Raw genomic sequence first — 23,605 nt, 5'->3', positions numbered from 1 at the left:
TTTATACATAGTAGCGTATATATGTGAAAATAGACTTCTTAATGATATCTGTATAGTATTGTTTTATCAGACCCTTTAAAATAACATTATTGAAGTTTCAGTGCATATATTATTATGACTCAGATGAATAAATCTGTTTATTTTCAAAGATGCACAGATAAAGAAGCTGGGTCCACATGTTTGAACACATAGTTTGGGCTGATTTAACTTTGAAACCTATGTCACTTGTGTATTTCCGTGTTATATGATTGTCCTTGGGGGGAAAAAAAACTGGTTTTACTGACTATGTTTTTTTCTCCAACAGAACTGAATAAATTGATGAATGATTTTAGTATGATGTAGAAGTAGTTGCAGGTGTGTTACTAGGATTTGAGTTCAAACATTTCACTGAGTATGAAGTCAGCTAAACTAAATCATTATCATCATCATCAAGTCTCTAGAAGATGCATAAAAAGAAGATTTTCCAGATTTTGAAAGGAGGTTAAAAGCAGTATAAATATTTTTTACTTGAAATTGTTGATATTTGTCTACTTTTAACCCCCTAAAATGGGAATAAAACTTTCACATAAAAGTTATTATGATCTTTTTAAATATATCGACTCTAGAAATTTTTACCATTAATTGTTATCTAAACTTGGCAGGAACAATTTTTCTGTATATTGACTGCCCATCAACTTTCGCTACATAATTGTACTAATTATTAATTATGTAGTATTAATATCTATTTTTGTCCCTCTACAGTCATCTACTGAGTACCATATACATAAAGTTATAAATCATAAAAGAATGCTTTGTCCAACTGATCTTTATTTTAGGAAGTAAGAAAGCGTTAAGTCATGGCTTTTGTAAAAAAGTACTTGAATATTTAGAAACTGGATAGATACGTAGATGGGATGGATGGATGGATGGATGGATAGTAGTTTATCTACCCACACACTGAAAGGAGGTGAGAGGGAGGGAAGAAAGCAAGAAAAAGAGGGAAAAGGAGAAAGAGAAAGTGAGAATGAACGTAAGAGAACACTCCTGTAGATTTTGGAGGAGCACGTAAAACTAATATGAACATTTCAGTAATTCATTGTTCACAGTTGAAAGGAAATGTACAGTAATAAAATTATTTCACAATACTTAAAGGATATATTCCTACAAATACAAAACATATCCCATAATGCATAATAAAAATTCTGTCAATCAAGTATATGTATTTTTTTCTTCATGATATTTAATAACTAGTTTTCAGTGTTGCACTTCTCCCATAAACTTGGGCCAGTTGGCTAAGCTGATTGGTGGCTTTAGTGTGATACAAGTATGTCAGAATTGTGTCCAGCCAAGACCTTGAATCCGGTCTTTCAGCCACAATCCTCTTCCATAGGCCTTCAGGATGGACGAAATCCATTGTCAGAAACTCACCAGCTCTGACTCCTGTGTTGGAAAATACGCAGTGTATTGTTCAGTATTTGAGCATGTGAGGCTATATTGCTCATGGTGAACTCATGCCCTGACAGACACCAAAAGCAAAGTTTGGAGTCTACAAACCTAATCAAGATGCATTCTGTGAGCTTTTTTGGTTCCTTTTTCTTTTTAATTTTTAAAATTTTTATTGGAGTATAGTTGATTTACAGTGTTGAATTAGTTCTGCTGTACAGCAAAGTAAATCAGTTATGCATATACATATATCCACTCTTTTTTAGATTCTTTTCTCATATAGGTCATTACCTATGAGTATTAGTATGAGTAGAGTTCCCTGTGCTGTACAGTAGGTCCTTGTTGATTATCTGTTTTATATATAGTAGTGTGTGTATGTCAGGCTTTCTTGGTTCTAACAATTTCAGAGTTATTTTTAAATGTTTCCTCCTTTTTTTAGCCTTCGTCTGTCATTGTCTTTCTCTGTCTCTGTTTGTTTCATCCTGCCTTCTCTTCACACCTCTAACCATATCACATTAATGTTCACATTGGGTTGGAGCTGGATGCCAAATGTGTTATGGTACCACTTTTAGTTATATATGCTTTTAATTTTCTAAACTCTTATAATGGAAAATTTTAAATTCTTATAATGAAACAAATTTGAATGGATCTCAGATGAACAGACAAAATGTGACCACATTATCTAAACTGGAAAAATATCCTGGAGAAAGAAAGCAATGAAAAAAGGCAAAACACGACTAAAGGGGGGGAAAGGGGGAAGGTGTTAAACTTTAGTAAATTAAATATAAACACAATAAAAATAGAACATTAGAAATTAGATAAACGAAGGAATGGAACTCTAGGTGCAAAATTGCTCTAAAAGCAGCAGTCAAGAAATGTTTCTTCATGATTCACAAGCATTCTATTTTCACTGAATACTTAGAGACTCTACCTAAGCTCTTCGTTTTTTGATATTTGTTTGTCTGAACCTACTTACTTGCTCTTGAAGTTGCCTCCTGATATCACTTAAACTCTGCTCTGATGTTTCAGTTTGACATTTCAGGGTTTATCTAGAACCAAGTGTGTGTTTGTGTGTATCACTCAAAGGAGGTCAACTCTTAAAGTAGTAGTAATATGAAAAGTTACGTGTTTCTTTAGCTCATGGATTGATAGTCATCTTTAACGTATGAGTATATATATTCACCTTCAGGATTCACATAGAAATAGATCAGCCTTTCCCAGACTGTTTCATATAATTCAGTTACACCACAACTCACCTGTTCCACATGATATTAACAAATGTTCCCAAAACAGGATCCTTGGTTAAACTGGTTTGCTAAACATTGCATAGGCTGTATCTCCCTCTGAGAGTTCTATTAGTTGCATGTTAAAGGCTCTGAGAGGGCCTTCAGTAAATTAACAATACTGAGGATCCTGTTAAACCAAATCTATTTTCTGGACAGTTTGAGAAATATGAAAATATGTACAATGAATTACTTGGTTGTGAATTTATTAGTGGATAATGTTAATACTGTCTTATCAATTAAGGTACAATCTAAGACCACAAAGCGAATCTCTCACCTCTCTCTTACTCCCAAGTAATCTTCTCTTTATTTGATAAAGATTTATATGTTTCTATCCTAAACTTTACAATTACAGACTGGAAACCACGTTATTAACAAGCGCCCCTCCCCACTGCCCCATGTAAATGAAACATTCCTTTCTTTTTAATCCCTTTCTTTCCGTTTTGCCCCTTTCCCTAATTTTATAGATCCACTGCCAGCAATACCTCCCTGAATCTTGACCCAGTCCATCACTCATGGGGAAAAAGTATTACTAAATGCCAGTCTACTTTTGCCTACTTTCTAGCTTCACGCTTCATCCCTGCCCTCCTAACAAATCCCTCCTTTGCCATCCTAGCCTCCTGAATTCTTTCAGGAATCTCCTCCTTCTAACCTGCATTCAGTCCAAACCTGCTCTCAGTTTTCTCTCATTTGAAGGAAAATACAAACTTGTGCCAAAATGTAAAGAACATGCTCCTTCTGAGACGTGTTGACTTAGAACATGGGACGATCCTCGCGTCTCATCTTGTGTAGTAGGGTTCCAGCTCTCTACAACATGTAGGGGTTTTCAACTCAGTTCAGTTCCACAGGTCCATGTGGAGTCCTCTGATAGACCGGCGTGGATTGAACAGCTCTGGGTCTACTGATCTACTCAAGCCCACACATTGAGCTTTCAGGGGTGACTGATGAAGAGGATACACGTTGCCAACATCTTTAATTTGAGAAACCGTGTTAGCACCAAATTCCAGTTTCTTTGTATTAATTCTCAAGGAAAGGTGCCTTTCCTTTGGTATGTAGGTGACTCTGATGGCCTTGCATAAATGTCTCTCAGCTTGGTCATCTCTGCCAGGTTTGGTTTCCAACCTGTGCCAGTCTTGGTTCAGCCGTCACTTTTCTACGTTCCTCTGCTTCCCCTGGACCCTTCTGCAATCTACTCTCTGTTTACCTAGCGCCCATGGATGATAGTCTCTATGTATTTGATTGGTCTCAAAGGTAGTTACCTCAACAGTAAGGAAGTGCCTGTCTTTCCCCACAGGAGTGCGTCTTGACAGAGTACGTGGAGGTCGGCAGAAGTACAAGCGCAGAATAGATGCGGAGAACAGCCCATACCTGAACCCTCAGTTGGTTCAGCCAGCCAAAAAGCCATGTAAGTACAGCAGACATGTCTGGCTTTCCAGCACACAACATCCTCCCAGCTGGCTCTAGGTACATCACTTCTGGCATGCCCATTCCTACTGACTCCAACGAGACTTCTCTTTGTTGGCGGGGGTGGGGAGATGTGGCTTTATGCCCAAGGATTGCCTTTGAAGAGCAACAGCAACTCAGCTAATTATCTTTTTTTCCTGTGGTTTTCTCCCCCTCTACCTTTTTTTCACCTAGTCATTTTGTGGAAGCATAAGCATACCAAGGCATAGCTTATGTAGTGCGAATTTTACATTTACGGGTTATCTTTATTTTCAGAGGTACATAAAATGGATCGTACCATGATCATTAGTTCATTGGAGCTGTTAGTTTCAGATTTCACAAGAAAGTGATTTTTGTAGTTTCCACTAGCTAAATGAGTTTGTTCAACCTCCCAATGAAAATACATTAGGAGCCTCATTAATTTAGAGCTATAGATGGTTAACACACTAGCTAGCAACAGATTAAAACAAGGATGGGCCCTACTGATAACAAGCATAGGTTGGTGGTTCCATTTCAGATGCCCTTATGGGCATTATGAATTGTTTTTTAAAAGCCCATGGTTTGATAATGCCTGGCTGCAATTTGAAACAATGGTAGGTATGTAGCTAAAATGCAAACGCCATTCTCTTTGTCATTAGCTAAAAAGAGCTAGAATATAGATTGAGGCAGTTAACTGTGTTCCAGTTTCTGAAAGATCAGTTCATGGCTGTAGTGCAAAAGAGCTAACATTTTAGGATGTTTATGCATAGAGTTTACACGAGGCACTGAAAGTGCTTTGGTGGAAACAGTTCGCACATTTAGCTGTCTCTGTCTGAGAAGACACAACCAGCCCTCACCAGAGGAAGTTGCCGCTATAGCAGTTCTAGAAAGGACATGGGTAGTTTTTGATCTGCCTTCGAGGGAAGAGAAAAAGTGTCCTCTTCTCATTCGGATTCTCCAGGAGGGGTCGCTGCTGTGCATCATCCGTGTGAGCATATGGGCATCTGTTAAATACATAAAACAGACCCTGAACTGTAAATGAAAGGACATTTTAGCTATGTCAAAGGAAAAACAACCAGTTTTACATAAAATTGAAGCTTAAGTGAACATATGGCATGGTTTCCTCTTGCCTTTCCAAAAAACATTATGTTGATTATACCTTCAATTGTCCAATCTGGCATCTCCTCAGCCTGCATAAGCTGTCTGGCATTCTGCAAACACAATCTAGGACTGCATTAAGCAGATTTTGCACATTAGAATAAAAAAACTTTCTGATAATACAATAAAGTGCAATAAACACTAATGCTTAATTTCATTAGAGGTTTCGTTTTCCTGGATTCACTAATATCCAGACTGGGCATTTCTCATTCATTTTATATGAAGTCGACTGACACCATTGATGATATCCTCTACCGAGAGAAAAATGAGCACGAGCCCACTCGTAAGTCCACAGGATGGATAAAGAAACATCTATGGTTTTCGGCGTAAACCTGAGAAATTGGGAAGAGTCTTGTCAAGTACCTTTAAGAAGATGACAGCAGTTTCAGTGAGCTCCATTTGTCTGAGATGAAAGAGGACTCCTAATAAATCATTACTAATTATCTTAAGGCCTCTGTGTTCATTTTCCTTAGTCTATCCAATTAGTGTATTTTGGTAACAAACATTTATAAAACTTAATTTTCAGATCCTGTCAGATAAATGTCAAGAGACCAGGCATGGGCTTTGCTCAGAAAGTGGCTGGGGGAGATTTCTGGAGCCTGACTGATTGTTTGTGTACTACAGAAGCCCAAGAATGAAAATTGGGTTCTATTGATTCTAATTAGGGAAACATTAAATAAGATTCACCTAGAAACAGTGCTGCCGGCTATTCCATCTTCTGAATGATAGGAATTTCTAAGCTTCCACCGAATTTCTTTGACCCCCTCCAGTCAAGTATCCAGTGGCTTGGGTGAAACAGGTTGCATTTTCCCTGTACTAAAAGAACTCGAATCACGATTTCCTTCCATTACATTTTTGTACCCTTTATTACTGCATTTTCTTCTAATCCTGAGGATCTAGTAGTTGCTGACAGGTTTCGCTGCATTGTCAGAGCAGTGAAAGTGGAAGCTTTTCCAAGCGTAGCTAAAAAACAGGGTGTTGTTTCGATAGCATATATGAGAAACAAATGTCCTTCTCTTCAGATCCTACAAATTAAAAAAAAAAATTTGATTTTAATTTCTTTTCTAGAAAATACGATATTTGGGAATACTTCCTCCCAAATCTGTATTTTTAATTTGATAATAATTGAATATTACTGCCATTGAATGGTTATCTGTTGATAATTTGAAGTGAACAGAATTCATGTGGCGGTCATAGTAGTAAAAATTTTAAACTCTATCAGAAAAATTACAAATTGTAGCCTGGATAAGTATCCTTGTTACGTTGTTACAGCAGACAAAAAAAGAACTACGTTTTCAATTCTAAGGTATATGAAGTCTGTTCGTTTTGAGTTAAAAATGTATAGGGAAAGGCAAATGGTCTAGTAAACATAGAGGAACCTTTGACTTGGCTCACACAGATCGCATTTAATACCCTAGTTTTCTAGAGTAATAGGACACAGACATTGAAATATCTGAGTTTATTCTTACCTATTTGTATTTCCTCACTTAGAAGAAAGTATCCAATCTAAAGCTACATGTAGAAATTGAAAGTGGGGCCAACAAGAAAAATCATTCTGTTAGCAAGGCTTTATAACCCCTTCCATAAACTCTCACATGGCCCTGAGCGATAAAACACATTTGATGTGATGCTTTCCATTTGTCTCTAGTGTTTATTTTACGAAGGATTTTAAAAACATATATCACAAATTTCAGACAGATAAATCTGAACCAGAGAATGAACTAAAGACAACAGATGAAAATAGAGGATTAAAGTATTAGACGCTCCAAAGAGGAAATACAGTCACATTTAAGTTGGAGTATTTTTCTGGAAACTGACATTGGCTGTATTTGGAAGATGGGCCGGGTGTGTGGGGAGGGGGAGAAAGGCAAGTCGTTTGTATTGAATGCATCCCACAGAGACAGAGTTATACAGTCAGTAATTCACCCCGGCAGAAGGGCTCTGACCTTTGCTCCTCTTTAAAGGAATTAGGACAGTTAATGACTTTCATGCCCATTATGTCTACGGGCAGTAGGAGTTCTTTGCCTCCTGCATTATGTTCTATATTTCAATGGCTTATGTGGATATTTATTTTAAAGCTGTTGTATGCTATTTAATCTGCTTCCCCAGATCCCACTTAAGAATCAAAGAGCAGACCCAGAAAGCCTCTAACTTCTCTTATCTGTTTGCTATAAAAAATTTCATTACAGGACAGATGCTTCATTCCAGCAAAGGCAGATAAAGCCAGGAAGAAACAAAGAACTATTACAACTGCTATGGGTTTTCCAGAACACTGTTTAATGTATATATGTTGAACCGTAAATGGAATATTTGGGGTTGATTATAGGTGTTCGTGGGGTGTTTTTGTTGTTTTTTGTTTTTGCTCAAAACACCACCTAGTTTAGAACGTGCGAAAGAGGGATGATGCTACTAGTGATCTTGTAGTGCTCTGGTCTGATTCTGCAGATAACAAGATTGTCTCACATTTATTGGTGGCTGAACCGGAGAAGATCTATGCCATGCCTGACCCTACTGTTCCCGACAGTGACATCAAAGCCCTCACTACACTGTGCGACTTGGCCGATCGAGAATTGGTGGTTATCATTGGATGGGCAAAGCATATTCCAGGTACCTTTTCTGAAATGAAAAAGAAAGTTTGCAATTAATTCCCTAAGCTTTATATGTTGATTTAGGCAAATTCACAATTTTCTCATTAGGATTTTTAATTTTTATTTATTTATTTTAATTTGCTTTTTTATTTGTATTTTTTAAATTAATTTATTGTTCTTGGCCACACTGCACGGCTTGTGAGAACTTAGTTCCCCGAGCAGGGATTGAACCCAAACCATCGGCAGTGAAAACACAGAGTCTTAACCACTGGACCACCAGGCAATTCCTGTTCATTAGGATTTTTTTAAACCTTTACATTTGTTTTTGTCATACTTAATTTAGTGCTTTCTTGGTCCTAATAGAATCATATGCTGTTTTTATAACTGTACCATCTTGAATGCTTGTTAATTATTTTTTCGCATATGAAGGTACTATTGCCAACCTAAGATAAAGAGAATATAACTTGTTAAAATATTTCTTTATTCTTTTAAAAAGTCCGAGTTTTCTCCTAAGGAAATACTTCTGTTTTTTCTTTTCACTTTAAATAAATGTTTATGAATTGGGGGCTTTAAGGCAGACAGCCTGGGTATAAGTCCTGCCTGGCCTGCCAATGGGACAACTTCCCGAACTTACTCTATCTTAGCTTCCTAAACCCTAAATAAAGCTATAATATCGTAATAAAAAAAAGTTTTTGTCAGGAGTAGTCTAGATACCTTTTTTCCTTTTAAAAATCACTTATTTTGTTGTTCATAGTGGCGATTTATACTGAATTGTTTTTCATATTTGCATATTGCTTTGGTTTACAATTAGATATTTACCATGAATTTATACATAAATTATGAAAAGAAATGTTAAATTGACATTGTAAATATTCTCATATGGTGACTTAAGAGTAGTATTTCAGGTTTTAAAAAAATATTTATTTGATTGTGCTGTGTCTTAGTTGTGGCAGGCGGGCTCCTTAGTTGTGGCATGTGAACTCTTAGTTGCAGCATGCATGTGGGATCTAGTTCCCTGACCAGGGATCGAACCCGGGCCCCCTGCATTGGGAGTGCAGAGTCTTATCCACTGCGCCCCCAGGGAAGTCCCAAAAGTAGTATTTTAAAGTATCCAATTATTTTTCTCTCCAGGCCTGTCCTTAGATCAGTGAACATATACCTGATCACAAGGTTTAAGAATTTTAGTAGTCTACTTGGATTATTGTTTGTTTGAGCTTTGATCTTCAAATAGTTTACAAACAAATTTTTGGACGATGAGCCGTGTTTCTCTGGTACAGTGTACTTATTTCTGTCTCCTTAAACTAGTTTGTCTTTATGCTTTGAATGCTACAGTAATTTCTTTAATCAAATTGATGGAAGTCCCTTTCCCAGCCCACACTGAAACCAATTTATTGGTCATGATACGCCAGCTATGTTGCTAACAGTCGTAACGAACTGTCAGGCGATATCGCAGTGAAGCTAATTTGAAGTCATTAGGTGTGCAGCGTTCAGGCGACAATTTGTTACAGTGCTTGGGAACACAGCTGACATTTCTGAATGGCTTTGTTCACTGCAGTTCTAGATGAGGCCAAGCAAATTGTAAACTAATTTAAACATCACTCTGTATTATACCGGCTACTTTGTCTTACACTGTTTGCTAATAAAGCACCCCCAATTAAGTCAAAACTAGTTAAATAGGTGAGCTGGAGTGTATTCTTTAGAAGATACCTCCACAAGGGTCACTGCATCTAAAAGAAAGATGAGAATTTGATTGTGTGGATAGCTGATTTGCATTTGGATTGTAATCATATCTATAAGGTTTTTAGAAAAAGCAAAAAAAACGAAATAGAATATGCTGAAAGGTGGTGAGACATTGGAAGTTGTAGCGGTGGAAACAACCAGAATTTACCTAAACAGTGTATGAAAACTTTTCTGGAAGGAAAGTGTGATGAAGGGTTTTAGAAAGAAACAAAACTAAGATTTGTTGAAGTGTCCACAGATACTTTTAAAAATAATCAATATATATTATATCATTTACATTTATCCACACACACAGGTACATAGACATACATACTCACAGGTTTAAAATAGCATTATTCTAACCCGGGGTTTCTCAGTCTTGATGCAATTGATGTTTGGAACCAGATAATCTTTTGTTATGGGGCCTGTCCTGTTCCTTGTAGGGTATTTAGCAACATCCTTGGTTTCTACCTATTAGCATCCTTGAGTTGTAACAAACAAAAATGTCTTCACACATTGCCAGATGTCCTCTTGGGGGGCAAAATCATGCCCCCCTTTCCCGGTTGAGACCCATTGTTCTAACCCAGGAATCAGATATTATTATCCTTAATTCAAAGATAGGGAGATCTGGGGCAGAGAGAGGTAAAAACACTTGCACAGGGCTTCCCTGGTGGCGCAGTGGTTGAGAGTCCGCCTGCCGATGCAGGGGACACGGGTTCGTGCCCCGGTCCAGGAGGATCCCACATGCCGTGGAGCGGCTGGGCCCGTGAGCCATGGCCGCTGAGCCTGCGCGTCCGGAGCCTGTGCTCCGCAACGGGAGAGGCCACGAATTCTGCCCAAGTTCTCCCTGAATTAAGAAATTTGTTAAGCCCATATTCTGTTATCGTACAGACATTCCATAATAACGATCAAGAAAAGTCGTCAACTCCTGCTGCTGCTCTCTGGAAAGGAAAAGTCAGTGATAAATTTGTGGGTCCAGTTGTGTATCTAAGTAGAAATGTCAGCTTACAGAGGAACTTGTCACAGTAAAGGGGCTCTGGTGACCTTTGTGAAGACAGTAACTTTAAATAACTATGAGTAACAGCATTTCCAGTGGTGGAAACAATTGCTATACGATTATGTGTTCAATCTTAAGCTGAGGCTTAGAATTGGTAGGGGCTGACGTTATTCTCTCTCCCCAGCAAATGCCAGAGGAGGTTACTGTGCAATGATGATTCACAGCTCTGTTTTTCGTGATACCCGGAGGGTGTTTTAAATGACTGCAAGGAGTATCTTGGCTTTTCAGAGAGGGATTAGCAAAACACGAATTCACTGAAATGCCTTTAAGTTTCATAACAGTAAGTGTGCCATGCAGTGTTCGGAGGTAGAAGTAAAAGATGCTGTGATACCAGCGTGCTGGTCTATATAGCCGGGTTCAGGGAGCCTGGGCACGGCAGCAACATGGAGCATGGGATGGGGAGGGGGTAAAGCCAAAGAGAATATAAAAGTTAAAGTCTCATTTCTGCCTTGATAAAAGTAAAAATGTGTTTTTGATACCATGACCTAGTCCTCATAACTGGGTCAGAGCTGGAATTAAAGCCAAATCAGAACGGAAATTTCACATCTTAATCTTCAGTTCAAAATTGTTTGTTTGTTTTTTAATGCTTCTGTTAAAACTAAAGTGAAATCTTTTTTTTTAAATATACTAAAATCCAAGCCTTTGCTCTCTTTGTGCTGCTCTCAGTTTGTGGAATCACACATACACACACACACACACACACACTTTTTAAAAATTAAGTTTAGCATACAAGATCAGATCAGTAGCCTTTCTGCACTCCTGGGAAGATACTTTTGTATACTTGCTTTTGCTACATAAAAAAGTGACAAATTCAACAAAAGAAAATATTGAAGAAGAATACATAGGGAGTGGGGTTTTTTTAATCAGTAAATAGAATTAGTTGACTTACTTTAATAAATCACATAAATGGAAAAGTGTGTTGTTCGGAAACATGACCATACTTTATCTCTAGAAGCAAAAAGATCACAAGGGCTTTAGAAAATGCTTGACTTTAGTTGAAGGAGCATAAGGGCACCAGAACAGATGATGGTGCCCTAATAGCCCTTTTAAAGAATGACAGGGCCCCACCATTAGCATCCTTTTATATCCTTGGAAATTGCTCATGCCTCGCTTTTCTGGTTCCTATCTGCCTGACTCTTTTTTATTTCTCTTTCAATTTCGTCCGCGCTCGGATAAGCGCACGCTAACACAATATGATTGAGCTGTAAAATGGACCGCTGTCGCCTCTAATCTCTTTTATGTAGATACGGAGGTCCTGCACACTCCACTTCATTCTCTCTCCATTGTTGGCCTTTTTTAGAATGGGCTGCCAAGTAATGGCGGCTCCGTCACATATTAGAGCTAGGTTTCACAGGGTGTGATAAGACGATTATCAGCCCAGCAGTCAGATCTATTATTGTTCTTTGTGGTTGATTAAAATATTATTTTGTACTGTAACTTTGTTAGCAAAATGCAGAATGTGCTTCGTCAGATGGTGCTTAAAAAAGCATCACCCATATTAGCTGACCTATATAAGTGGCTTAAATATATTTATGGATCTCGCCAGACGAATGACTTTAAGAGAAAGGTATTTGAACAATTCAGTGAATGAATGTATTTTAGAAGTTGTTTTTTCCTTTATCAAGTATGGCAGATTATCAGGTGGGCTTGTTTATTTTTGACATGACAGATCGAACAGTTACCTGCTGAAGAAGGAGGACTCCATTCAAGTTTGGAGCCTCTTAGTGACATTTTTAAAACAGGAAAAAACCCACAAAAAACTATAGTTTTTCTTCATACCAAATGAAGGCAGGAACTATTAAGCTCAAAAAGAAAACCACACTAGGAAGAGATGTGATAAAACAGTCTTTATGTATAGTTATTCATGTAAGAAACAGAAGTCTAAAGTATAGAAACCAGTATTCTCCATTTATTCTGAAACATTTTTTCTAAAACGTTCACTTAGGAAAATGTATTAAAACTTGCTCAGCGAGTTGGCTTTTTCTAGTGTTCTCGACAGAAGTACTTAGAATTTTCTATAAATGACAGAAATCTCTAAAGAACATGGATAAACTATTTCTATATTAGGATATAAATTTTGTGAGAGAATACCCAAGAATGTTTTGAACTAATATTTATGACTAATGATACTGTTTAAAGATATATTTATTGTTCTAATGCATTTTACGTAGAGATCAATTTTTTAGATTGTATCATTCCCCAGGCGAAGTTGTGAAGGTTTTGTTTTTTAACTGCCCATTATTTATGTTAAACTGCTGGCACCATTACATGATTATGACGTGTGAAAAAGCACAAAAAATTGTGGTGGAAATAATTACTGTAAGATTATGTTTCCATTTGTAACACCAGGTAAGTTTTCATGTGTGTGCATGTGATTATGGTTTCACATGCAGGAAACGGCATAGTTAACTAAGAGAGTTATGTTATATATAAAAAGGACCTAATATGCTGTTTCGTTTCTATATCATTGGCACTTGAAAAATGTACTATTGATTAGTTGATTAAAAATATGCACAGCACAAAACTATTAATTGGCTCTGAGGCTCCACCCTCCACCCCATGGTATAACTGAATTTACGCGTAGTTGTAATTTCTACTTTGCTACAAGTGAATTAAAGTGATTACAGCTCTTTTCTCAGGATTAATTTTTCTTATATACATGTAACTTAATGATTTCAGAACTGTGGAGTCATTGAGTCTTTTAGTTAAGTGGAGAAATTTTTTTTTTTTTTTTTTTTTTGCGGTACGCGGGCCTCTCACTGCCATGGCTTCTCCCGTTGCGGAGCACAGGCTCCGGACGCGCAGGCTCAGTGGCCATGGCTCACGGGCCCAGCCGCTCCGTGGCGTGTGGGATCTTCCCGGACCGGGGCACGAACCCGTGTCCCCTGCATCAGCAGGCGGACTCTCAACCACTGTGCCACCAGGGAAGCCCCAAGTGGAGAAATTTTAAATTTAAGATCCAATGCCTTGGCACTTAGTAAGACTATTTAAATTACAACTATATTCAATTATCAGATAGTTGGAAGTTATGTTTAATGTACCTGGGAGTTGTATACCTGTGTACCGGTAGTTGTGGTTTATAAAAGGTAGAATAATTCTGAAAGTAAAATCAGAAAACCTGAGCTGTATATAGTTGAGTAATATTTTGTAAGTTATGTAATTGGTCTGGCCATGAGTTATATTGTGAAAATCAGATGAGGAAAAAAAACACACATGCAAATTATACACATATGCATAATTAATTTGCAAATTATCAAGAATGATCTAAAGACGTAAAATATTCAGTGTTCATTTTAGTGCCTAAGAGACTGTGCATAGATTGTCATTTTATTGTAATTAGAGCCAAGTGATCCAAAAAGTTAGTATTCATAAGAGCTATTTCAAAAAATATTCAGAAAAAACATCCGTTATAATAGAAAGGGAGGGAAAGGTTATTTAACCAAGAGGGTCACTGAATGGATATTGCCATCACTCTGTCCTAGGCGAACAAGACCATCAGCTTCTAGATGGTCAGGTTCGTCCTCCTCAGCCACACCTGAAATAACTGAACGTTTATCAGTTTCTGAAGTCACAGTTGTGATATGGAGAAAGGAACAAGTTGAAAACTATGTTGTGAAAAAACTAATCTGAAAGATCCCCTACAGGCTTGTTCATTTTCTGCAGCTCCCTTGCTAGAAAGGAGAAAGACCAACAAAGAAGGTTTGAGGTTTCCCAGACAGAGACCTGGTTCAAGAGACACCCCCAAATGTTATTAAAGATGCTCACAAAGACCTCTCCACACCACTCAGTGCCATTGTTTGTGACCTGATGCACAGTGCCATCACCATGCTGAATTACCTGTGCTCACGTAAGCTCTGTTCCAGTATTCTGGTCCATTCCTAGGTATCCCCCAAATATATCTGCCATCCATTCGTCGTCATGCCATTGTGTACCTCTGATCAGCGAGGAATCATGATTTCATAGCAGTCATGAATACAATTTAAGTATTTGAGTGTCTGCTATGGACCTAATACTATGCTAGGTACTGTGGGGCTTATTCAAGCTACAGGTGACCTGATCTTCACCCTGAATCATGGATCTGTGTCTGCATAAATATCTGTGCATACGTATGTGCATTGTTATGTGGTCATCTTTTTTGTGGGATTAAGCTTTCAATACAAAAACAACTAACATTGGTAGAGTTTATTATTGTTTACAAAGCACTTTCACGAACTTTTACTTGACGTCCATAACAATTCAGTTGTTTAATTCTTATTGTCCCCTAGAGTCAGGAAGTTTGATTCACACTGTTAGTAGTGTTACTTGAGCCATGGAATATTTAACTTAAATGACTTTTTACCAGTAGCTTCAGTAGGTCTTTCTCCCCTATCCTCCTCTACTTCCCCGTACATTTTTTGTCATTTGTTCCAGATTACCTACCTGCCTTTCATACAAGTTTAGGCAAATGGAACATATTTGCCCTGTCTTTAAATATTGTCTCTACATTTATAAAATGAAGGGAGAATTGAATCAAAGAGGAAATGTATGACACACCTTTAAAATCAATAAAAATCAAGATGTTTGATTGATAGTGTGCCCTTTATATCCCTGATCACAAATTTTAATGAAACAAGGTGATCACTGTGTAGCTACTCAGCTGAATGGTTGGAAAAGTTTTTAAATGATTAGTTGCTAAAATTGAAGGCTCTTCCTCCCCAATTCTGTTCAGATTCACTGGGTTGAAGATTTCTCTATTCATCAAGTCCTAAAAGATGGTATCATTTTCAGGCAAGTAATTGTAATCGCGAAACTCTTTTGAATGATAAGGTGACAGGATGAGTCTCGTCATTCGGTTCACTATATATATCAGAAGCCTGAACAAGCCTGCACTCTACCTGAGGGTTATCAAAATATTGACATCCCACAGACCTGGCCCAACTCATATCTTTCTGTTCTGGAATTCTGTTTGTTCATAGAGCTGTTACTTCTGACTTTTAGGTTCTTCTCGAGGCTACTTGATGAGTTCAAGAGAGAAAGACTTCTGTGTCTTGTGAAAAGAATTCTATATGGAAGCTGATTTAATTAGCATAACCCATGTATGCTTAAATGGCTTGTTAAAATATTTTTCCACCTCTAAAAGAAGAATTGGAGGGAGAAGTTTAAACGTGATGCTGGCGTGTTTTGTTTCTCCCTCTGCTCCTCTTTGACCCTCTCTCCATCCCTAATCCCACCTCCCTCCCGTGGGCTGGTCACACGTTTTCCCCTGCGTCCCCCTTGCTCTGCCTCAGCCAATCTCCAAATGAATGCATGTCTATCGTGGCCTTGGCTTTGGCACTCTGGATATATTGATTAATAGTTGCCCTAAGCTCCTTTTAGCAAATCAAATTTTCACTTTTAGCAAGGATTTCGCCTCTGATTTATTCAGCAAAGTGAAATGCACTAAATTGACTTTGACATTCAGGGAAAATGGCTGAAAAACAAAGAGCAGAGGAAAGAGATATAAATTGTGTGGCAGCTGGAGACTTCAAGCATCTGAGGAACAGTTTTCTGTGGAATACAGAGTAATTTGAAAGCACACAGAGAAGTGGTTTCTTCAAAAAAAAAATGAAAAAAAATGCTGAGTTTTCTTTTTGAATGAGGGTGTAAGTATTACTCAGCTGAACTCAGAATTTCTGGTACAATGCATTATATTTTGTAGATAAAAATAGCTGCGTAATCCAAGATTGCCTATATCTAAATGAGTTTATGAAAGCTGGGACATAACCTAATTACACTGGAAAAAAGAAATAGTCAAGTCATCCCACATGAAATAGAATAGTTAATGTGAAAGTGTAAGCGCTGTGTAGTAGTAGTAGTAGTGTGTGTGTGTGTGTGTGTGTGTGTGTGTGTGTGTGTGTGTGTGTGTGTTGTAAAGGATGGAGCTTTTTCATCACCATAAAAAGAATTTGAAAGCCTCAGAAAAGCCATGTAACTTTGCTCTTCTGTTTGCCTTTTTTCCCAAGAATGTTTGCCTTGGCTGTATTCCTTAATGTGACTAAGTCAGCCTACTTCCTTGTTAGACCAAGGTTCGGTGAATAAGTGACCATCAGGTTCAAGATACAAAGTGTGGTTTTGATGCATAAAAAGAAATGGTGCTGATGTAGATGAAGCAAAGAGGAAAGGGGGTTGAACTGAATTCCCTGTGGACACTTGGGGAGGAATGAAAGGTGTGAGGACTACTGAAGAGTAGTTTTGATATTGCGGATCTCGTAGACTGTTGAATTGCCTCTGCCGAGAGGGGTTATCAGAGGGGTGGACGGAGAAGGGGGAGGGGAAATCTACAGAAGGAATTTGCTATTCATTTACCTTTTTGCTCTTCCATGTGAATTTTCCTTATTAACCAAAGTCAGGGTCCACATAGCCAAGGCACTGCCCTCCCTTTAACTATACTTTTTCATTATTCTCTTTCTCTTCATTTTCAACAAATCAGTGTCCAAAGTGACCCAAGCCATCCACATCAGTGGCATCTTACCAATCAGATAATATTTTTAACATTATACCAAACATGTCCCCAGGCATAGAATTTCCCTAACGCCAAGCTGCTTCCTCCCCATTTCAGGCCACTTTTCAACCTTCATAAATGATTCTTAGAAGAACCCAATTAGGAGAATGTATTTAACCTGCTAAAAATCCCTTTAATTGACCAAACTTTCTAAGAAGCTTATGGTATATGATAAACAGATATAATACCTCCATTTGTTTATAAATACCTTGATATTTCTCTTAAGAAAAAAAATTTCTTGGTTTTCCCCAGAAAAGAAAAAAACAAACTATGATTTTCTCAGAAGCAATCAACCACTTTTATTTTTTATTTATTTTTGCCAGGTTATATATTTTTTTCCTCCACCAAGAATCAGGAATGACGTACAAAGTACACAAACCCCAAGTCAAAGGGATATTCAGCTTTCATTTTATACTTGGATCTCTTAATGTGAAGTTCTGTGCTATTATTATATGAGTTAAAAGTACTAATGCATCGTAATTTAGTTAAAGAGAAACATATAGTGGGTAAATAGCACCTCTTGGTAATTCTAAGCTCTAGAGTCAATTCGCCTTAGTTCATCCCACAATTTTACATGTCTCCATTTAACCACAGAACTTTGCTTCCAATAAGGAAATTATATTTCCATTGCCAGAATGGGCAATTAAGTCCTCACTACATATTGTTAATATTATAAAATCAAGAAGGGGAAAGGACCAGTTTCTTCCACTGGATTCAGATTAAGCCAGTGGATGACCAGCCGTCCAGGTCAGCAGCACAGCCTGTATGGATTTAGAGAGTCATCGGAGCCCAGTGAAACACCGTAATTCCAGGGGTGTCTCTGAAGAGCAGCTCCCTCCTCTCTGTAGGAAGGGGGCTTCACACCTGCTTAACCTACATTAGGGAAGGATTAATTCCCTGAAGTGCTGGGCCCCCTCAGCCAGGCGGCATGTTTATGGCAGGGCACATGGTAGCCTGGGCTGAGGAGGGAGAGAGGGAGAAGGAACAGCTACGGGTTCAAGGAAGGACTGATTCCTCCTGACATGGTCAGCACTTTAGGAAAAAAAATAGTCCAGCTGTACTTAATCTTGTGATTTTCTGTGTCACGGCAGAGCCCAGTCTGCAATGCAGACTTGTAAACGTAGAAGAGGAATACCCTCCCAAAGGTCCTTTCAACTGTGCATATTACTCAGATTAACCTTTTGTGGAAAAGCATGGAATCTCTACTTAAACATTTCAGATTGATTTCTGTGAATGGCTGTGATATTGACGCAAAGTGCTGTATGATAGATTTTCCCAAACTTTAAAAAATACGCTTGCTTACTTAGAAACATGCCTACAGGAAGTTTTATGACACTCTTTTAAAAATAAATGGAAGGATAGCAGATAGAGATCTCTTTCTTTAAAAATTAATTCTTGGATGATAGAACCAGAATGAACCTTAGAATTCAATTGCTAGAACTTCTCATTTTAAGAGGAAGTAGTATATTGTAGTGGGTAGTGTACCATCCTTGGAGTTAGAGACCATGGTTCAAATTCTGATACCGCTTCGTGCCATGAACTAAGTTTGCTTATGTATAAGATGCGGATGATAATAATGAAGTGACCAACTTGATAGGCTACTGGGACAATTCAGGGAGTTAATGTATGTAAAGTGCCCAATCCAATCTTTTAATTGCTAAGTGTTCAGTAAATGTTAAATGCCTTTATTTGCGCATTCACTTACAGATAAAAACGTTGAAGGCCAGGAAAACTGAATGACTTACCCAAGGTCACGAGCTACTCAGGACATAGTTGAGACTAAAACTCAGTCATTTAACAGTTGAGCACTGTTGATATTTATCATCGTCACCACAAGTTTGTCAGAAAAGAGTATATCTTCTTATGCATAGTATTAAATATTAGCAAGTTATCCTCTTTGTTCTATATTATACCACATTATATTACATCCTATATAAACATGCACATATTTATATGGACAGCATATTTTTTGAAGACAGACCAGTAGTGAAAATGTTATAGAAAAGTTATTTCGGTATATTTTAAGTTGTGCACCCCAAATTATAAGTAATAAACCCATCTTTCTTTTGTTATTCTTTGATATAGCTTGGCTATAATATCTGGATATATCAGATCAAACCCCTTTCTGAAGAATTATTAATCTAAAGGTATAGCTCAGAATCTTTCTGTTTCACACAGGGGGATATAGTAGAGAGAATTCCTTCACTGAGGCTTGAGGTTGGGAAACATAACCAACAGCTTAAAGTGGCCAAGAGTTTCTCAGTGGAGGATCTTGATACAGAGCTAAGTGTCTAGGTAACATAGAGACAAAGTAACAGGAGTACATGAGGTGCACCTTATATCTAAAGCATCTCTGAATACTTGCTGTGTAAATATATGTGATGCTATCTTTGAAGACAATGTCACTGACAGATCAGTATATAACGTTTGATTAAAATTAGCTTGTAGATAATCCATGGATTTTAATTAATCTGGTCAGTTATCCAACCCAGTATACGCAGTGAGGATTTTAGGTTCTCACATTTCTGTATGTGCCATGAAAGTCTAAGTCAGATTTCCAAGGCAATTTTTTACAGTTTGAATAGAATTATTTATTATTTAATGTGAATCTGACCATACTATATTCTTGTAGTTTAATAAATTTCATATGGGCTGAAGATGGATGACGTGGTTATCTTTGAAACATCAACTATGATCATTTTTGAGATATCTGAATATGGTAGTAGGTTCTCTAAATTCAATTTGACTTTTTCTGCACACTTTGTAATATTCAGTTCCCCAACAAAAATACCGTGTGTAATATATTTTTGTAGCAAGCTAATACCTGTTCACTCGTGCACTGAACAAAAAATATATATTAAAAGCCTACTCTGCGGTTGGCCTTATACTAAAGTTCTGTTTTAGGGAGACTGTCTCTGTCATTATTATATGACTTTGAGGCATAGTTGATCTATTATCAAAACACTTTTTGAATCTTTATCTCAAGAATGGTTGCTTTGCAGCTCACTCAGGATCATGGTTTCTATTTTTCCGTCATACACGTACTCAAGAGTCTTGAAGAAATGCTTTGAGAATGATCAAAGTCAGGTGTCAACCACACCTCCCGGTCCAGTATTTCAGAGTTTCCCACTCTGTAGCTCCCCTCCCTGTATTCTGGATATCAGTGATGTTCTAGGGAATACACTGAGGGCCAGCAGCTGCCTGACAGGGTTTTTATGCTCTTTTCAAACCATGTATGTGTGGTTGTTCTGAACCCACTTGGATTTTACGTGGTTAAACTATCTCAGAAACAGAGTCTCTTTATGAGTAGAGGCCTGCTTACTGCACGAGGGAAGATGGCAGTATTTTTTACTTTAAGGAAAGGTTCTTCATTTACTTTGAAGAGATATTAAGAACATGGGAATAGAGAGCTGATTACAGCGAGAGCTTTTCTCAGGATTGTTACGGTCGTGCGGCATCTCCTGCCATTAACTTTTGTTCTCGCGTGCAACAGCACAGTTCGGGGGTGCGGGCTCCATGCTGCATCTGTACATGGCTTGTTATCCTCTTATCAAGCTCTTAGCATCCCTTTGTTTATTTGAGACGACAGGAAGACGGTGTAAAGGCTGCTTAGTCAGGGATATCAGCCTTGTTGGCAGGGGAGTGATTGCCAGTTGAAAAACAAGGCATTATTGCTCATTTTTTCCCTCTTATTAGTTTGATTACATTTGCAAATCAAATCAATCCATCAGACATGATCAGGCCTCGTCCGCATTTTAAGGAATAGTAATCTCCGTCTAATAAGATGCAAATGTGTCACATCGGTAAGTAACCAATAAATCATCGTCTTGTCTTTGGCAATCATTAAATATCAGAACCAACAGTCAATTTTTAGTATTTTCAATTTGCGATATGCCGCTGGAATATAAAGATAGATGGACGTAATTACACAAACCAAACACTATTTCAGTTCATTCCAGACAGCAAATTTAGTGGAAGGTATAACTGGCTTGTCATCACACTACATTATTCCTAGCGGTTCATGCAAAGTTCACAGACGAGCTTCAAATGGACATTGCTTTTTTTCAACTTCTAGCAACGTCCGTACAATGGCAATCAAACTTTGATGTAAGGACTTGCATTGACTTCCGCATGGCTGTTATAGTCAGATGCCAGTATGACAGGAAACATATGCTCTCTCCCATCAGACACTGCTGGCAGTGCCAGCTCCAATCTTCTAGATTTTCGATTAAAAAGAAAATGAACTCATGAATGTGAAAATAAAGGAAAACAAAAACAACCAAGAACTCTTCAGATGATTTATACCATCCACATCTCTTTGGACAGTTTCCCTCAGGGGGAAAAAGTGGACCAAAACTTTGTTTTTCTAAGTTTCACATCTTTAGAGCCTCTCTGTTTGGGCAACGTATTCTTTTCACCTAAGTGGCTCTTTGCGAAGATGTGCATGTTTGCAGTGCCCTGATATGATCCAGGAAGAAAGGGTGTGTTGATTTGGGGCACGATAGGGAAATGTCAATATATATAATATGTATATATAAAATGTTATAATTCAAAGGACATGAAATGAACTTGTTTGGATGGAATATCTGATCTGAATGTCTTTTCCCTAATTATACTTGCTTAGCAACTCGGTAACTTCTGATGAACTGTGACAATTGCCCATTCATTCATTCACAGAAATTGTCTTCCCATAAATGCAAGACCCCACCTCCCAATCCCTCTTGGCTCTATTTATCTCAATGCAATCAGTAGGCATACTTTTCCATCCTTTCCCAATATTTTTCTCTTGTCCAATTCTCTTTCTTCTGAGTGCTCATATAAAAAGCTCTTTTACGTCATTGATCTGATGACATTTAAAAGTTGCAACATTTTCTCTTTGATTTTGGTTTGTTGTTAACCTCATCTCCAGTTACAGCCATCACTTTGGTTCTTTCTCTTTCTTCTCTGCAAAAGTCATTTGCCTTCTCAGTGTAAGTTGCTAAATAGGACGTGAAAGTCATCCTATGAGGATGACAGGTCATCTCTATGACCTTGATGCACCTGCTACTTATTTTGATGACATTTCCAATCATCACTGACTGATTCCAGTTGATCTTGACAGATTTACCATAGGCTTTATATTTAGAACTTAGAGCTTAAGATTTGGCAATGCCAGTCCTTTGGCCTACTAGATTTCCTTATTTGCCATGAGAAGAGCAAACTCTTTGGAATATTAGTTAATCAGGTCTCTTACTTAAAGTTAACAAAATTGAATTTTGACCACGTGACTTATTTATTGTAAACGTGTTGGGTACCTTTATGGTAATCACTCTCCTAGGCAGTGGAATACAAAAGTAAACAGAGCAGAGATGGTCACACGGTCGTAAGGCTCAGAATCTTTTGAGGGACACAGACAAGCAAAGAGACAATTATAACATGGTGTTCTAAGTGCATTGATGGGGCAACACAGCATACTAGGGGTACACCATGGCGGGAACCCTAACTTCGGGAATCAGAGAAGGCTTCTCGAAGGCTTGAAGGCTTCTTGTATAGATAATCCAGAGAAGATAAATGCATAGGGAGGTATCAAGAAGTTTTAGGTGAGCATTAGCTCCCTTCTGTTAATAAAACCAGTCATTGTAAGTTAAACAGGCCCATTTTCAGTACCTCTGCCCATTTGTTAGCAGGACTGGAGAACATCATTCATTGACGTACAAAGAACATTCTTTCAGATTTTAAGAAATTATAATATAGAAGCTGATGAGACTCTGATTTTAGACAGCACAGCAGCTTTCAACTTTAGACAATGAAAACATGCAGTAGTAGCTTGAGGTAGTGGTCAAGACAACTTTTCAAATCAGCAAAATCGATCTTTTAAATGTGTCACGTATATGCCTGCGGGATGCATTCTCCATGACCATACATCCGGGCAGGCAAACCAGACTATCACTTGATGAAAACCATTTTAGGCCGCTTCTGCAACCCTTCCTATCTCCGTATCCTTTCAAAGTTAGTCGATTTCCAGCATCCTTTCCCTTTCTGCAAAACTGTTGTGAATTTCTAAAATACAGCTCTGGTCTTTCCAGACGATTGTTTGGCCAGCCAGCACATGCAGCTCAAGGAACCCCGTACAGAGCAGCAATCGCCAGGAACCCCTATGAGTTACAGCTGAGGAAAGCCGTACAGCTCATGCCTTTGAAGCTTTGTACCAGAACCTTATGCTCTCTCTAACCAATTTACATACCACCATGGTATGTTTAATTTGCTTTTTCATCAAATCAATAATGGGTCTAATTGAAAAAATTGGCAGTGCTACGTGCAACCTAAGTACTGATCTCAGTGTTTGCCGGCTAACGGCAACCTCGCGCAGCTCTGCGTACGACACCTGTGTTATTGGTGTGCTTCCGCTCCTAATGCGTACAAAAACAAACATTAATACAGGTGGAGCATCTGCACC

General features: G+C 38.1%; 1 protein-coding gene across 7 annotated transcripts in view; it reads left to right on the top strand.

The window, feature by feature from the left end:
* The window catches only part of ESRRG (estrogen related receptor gamma), a 588,258-nt gene that overhangs the window by 523,822 nt on the left and 40,831 nt on the right, over positions 1 to 23,605 (top strand). For all 7 annotated transcript variants that reach the window (XM_079934775.1, XM_079934777.1, XM_079934776.1 and 4 more), the window contains 2 exons: positions 4,000 to 4,110; positions 7,731 to 7,892. In XM_079934775.1, the coding sequence (XP_079790901.1) occupies positions 4,000 to 4,110; positions 7,731 to 7,892 (273 nt within the window). The remainder of the gene's footprint in view (positions 1 to 3,999; positions 4,111 to 7,730; positions 7,893 to 23,605) is intronic.

This window comes from Stenella coeruleoalba (assembly GCF_951394435.1).
Source record: "Stenella coeruleoalba genome assembly, chromosome: 1".
Classification (NCBI taxonomy): Eukaryota; Metazoa; Chordata; class Mammalia; order Artiodactyla; family Delphinidae; genus Stenella; species Stenella coeruleoalba.
This window is presented reverse-complemented; position numbering and strand designations above follow the sequence as displayed.